Genomic DNA, 2,137 nt, shown 5'->3' with positions numbered 1-2,137 from the left:
ATGGTGAAAGAATACAACCCTATCACACACAGGGGTAGGCAGTCTTAAAAAAGATAGATTTAAAAACAGAACCAGTCCCTTTAGTCATCAGTTTAAAAGGCTTTCAACTTCATTTATCCTTACATCCATGTATTTATGGATCTCTAATATCCTGAATTTCCTTTTGTGAGACCTATGCAACTTAATAAAAGCTGGCATTGTTGAATTTTTCCCTTTTTTTTTTTTTTTTATCATCCAGGATTTAAATAATTTAGACATTGGTTTTAATCATGCTACTGAATGCTGAGAAAGACATCAATGAGTCTTTCTCATCTAAGGGATGCTCCCCGTACTAAGATGCTTCCTTCATTGCTGTGACCAAAGTGGGGACTATTCAAGTGCAAATGAGCAGATATTTTAGGTCAGAAGATGCCAAATAGCCATAGAAGAACACAATAGATATGATCTTTAAGGATAAAAAATTAAAATCTATGTCAAAAGTATCATTTACAGGTTCATTTATAGTCTTCTTATATTTCACTATGTATTATAGAATACATGTTCATCTCGTAATGGAAGGCATAGTGAGGGCTGTCCTGAACTGGAAGAGCATGTGGAGAAAATGGAAAGATTTAACTCTGTTAAAGGTTCCTCTTTTGAGTGCATAAGTAATTACTGGTGGTTAATAAAGTTTCCCTAATGCTCTGCATTCAATGTATTACTGTAGCATCCCCAGGAGACCAATGAAGCTAATGGGCATCCTCATAGGGATAATAATCTTTAGTATAAATGGGTTTAAAGTCTCAAACATCAACAGTTTTCAAATAAATAGAACATACATATAACCTGGCTAAATTGAGAGAAAAATATTTTTAAAACAAAATAGTATTAGACATTATTTTGTTCAGCTAACAATAAATATGTCTTACCTCATTAAATCGTTGTACTATTTTGCCCTTTTTAACATCCCAAATAAAAGCACCATTTCGGGAAGTTGCCCCAGCAATGCAATTTAAATCACCTTAGAAAACAATGTGTTAGACATTATATTAAATTCCTGTTACAAATGAAGTTCTTCTTAAAAAAAAAATTTACTGAAGAAAATCTAAGGCTTGAGATTTGCAAAGTAGTGCCTTTTAAACATTTTCTATGATGTTGTTGTTGTTGTTATGTGTCGTGTAGTTGGTTCCAACTCATAGCGACCCTGTACAGGGTTTCCAAGGCTGTAAATGTTTACGGGAACAAAAAGCCTCCTCTTTCTCCCGCAGAACAGCTGGTAGTTTTGAACTGGTGACCTTGTGGTTCGCATTCCGATTCGTAACCATTATGCTACTAGAGCTAACTTTCTATGATGGAAATTAGCAAATGTATGTAAATGTTGAGAGAAGAGTGTAATAAATTCCTATGGGTCCATCAGAGCAATTCAACAATTATTAAAATATGACCAATCTTGTTTAGTCTATAACCAACCTTTATGGATATCTTTGGAGAAATCTGACATAGTTTCATTAATATTTCAGTACCAGCTGCCATTGAGTTGATTCCAACTTGTGGAATGCCATGTGCTATCAGAGTAGAATTGTACTTCATAGGGTTTTCAATCAATGACTAATAATATTTTGGAAGGAGCTCAGTAGGTCTTTCTTCCAAAGTGCTTCTGCATGGATTCGAACCACCAACTTTTCAGTTAGCAGCTGAGTATATTAAGCATTTACACTGCCCAGGACTCAAACCAAATACACTGCTATGGAGTCAGTTTTGACTCATAGTGACTTTATATTGGGTTTCAAATATTGTAAATCTTTACAAGAACGGAAAACCTCATCTTTCTCCTGAGTAGCATCTGGTACATTTGCACCAACAACCTTGTGGTTGGAAGACCTGTGTTAATCCTACAGCACCACCAGGGCTCGTTTGCCAAAGACAGTGAACTCCTTATTAACATAATCAAACTATCACAATCACACCTATAAAATTGTCACTATTTCCTCAATATTATCATATATTTCCCTGATAGTGCAATGATTATTTTAATGGTTAGGAAAATATTTCTGGAAGGAGAACAGATGGAAAAATTTGGTTTCTCTACCAAAAATACAGAAATGCTCTGGTAGCGTAGTGGTTACGAATCGGGCTGCGAACCTTAAGGCCAGCAGTT

The 2,137-nt window shown here is 35.1% G+C and overlaps 1 protein-coding gene across 2 annotated transcripts in view; it reads right to left on the bottom strand.

The window, feature by feature from the left end:
- The window catches only part of WDR17 (WD repeat domain 17), a 117,671-nt gene that overhangs the window by 55,461 nt on the left and 60,073 nt on the right, over positions 1 to 2,137 (bottom strand). For both annotated transcript variants that reach the window (XM_006834410.1, XM_006834411.1), the window contains one exon: positions 909 to 1,000. In XM_006834410.1, the coding sequence (XP_006834473.1) occupies positions 909 to 1,000 (92 nt within the window). The remainder of the gene's footprint in view (positions 1 to 908; positions 1,001 to 2,137) is intronic.

Source organism: Chrysochloris asiatica, unplaced genomic scaffold (genome assembly GCF_000296735.1).
Source record: "Chrysochloris asiatica unplaced genomic scaffold, ChrAsi1.0 scaffold00011, whole genome shotgun sequence".
Classification (NCBI taxonomy): Eukaryota; Metazoa; Chordata; class Mammalia; order Afrosoricida; family Chrysochloridae; genus Chrysochloris; species Chrysochloris asiatica.
This window is presented reverse-complemented; position numbering and strand designations above follow the sequence as displayed.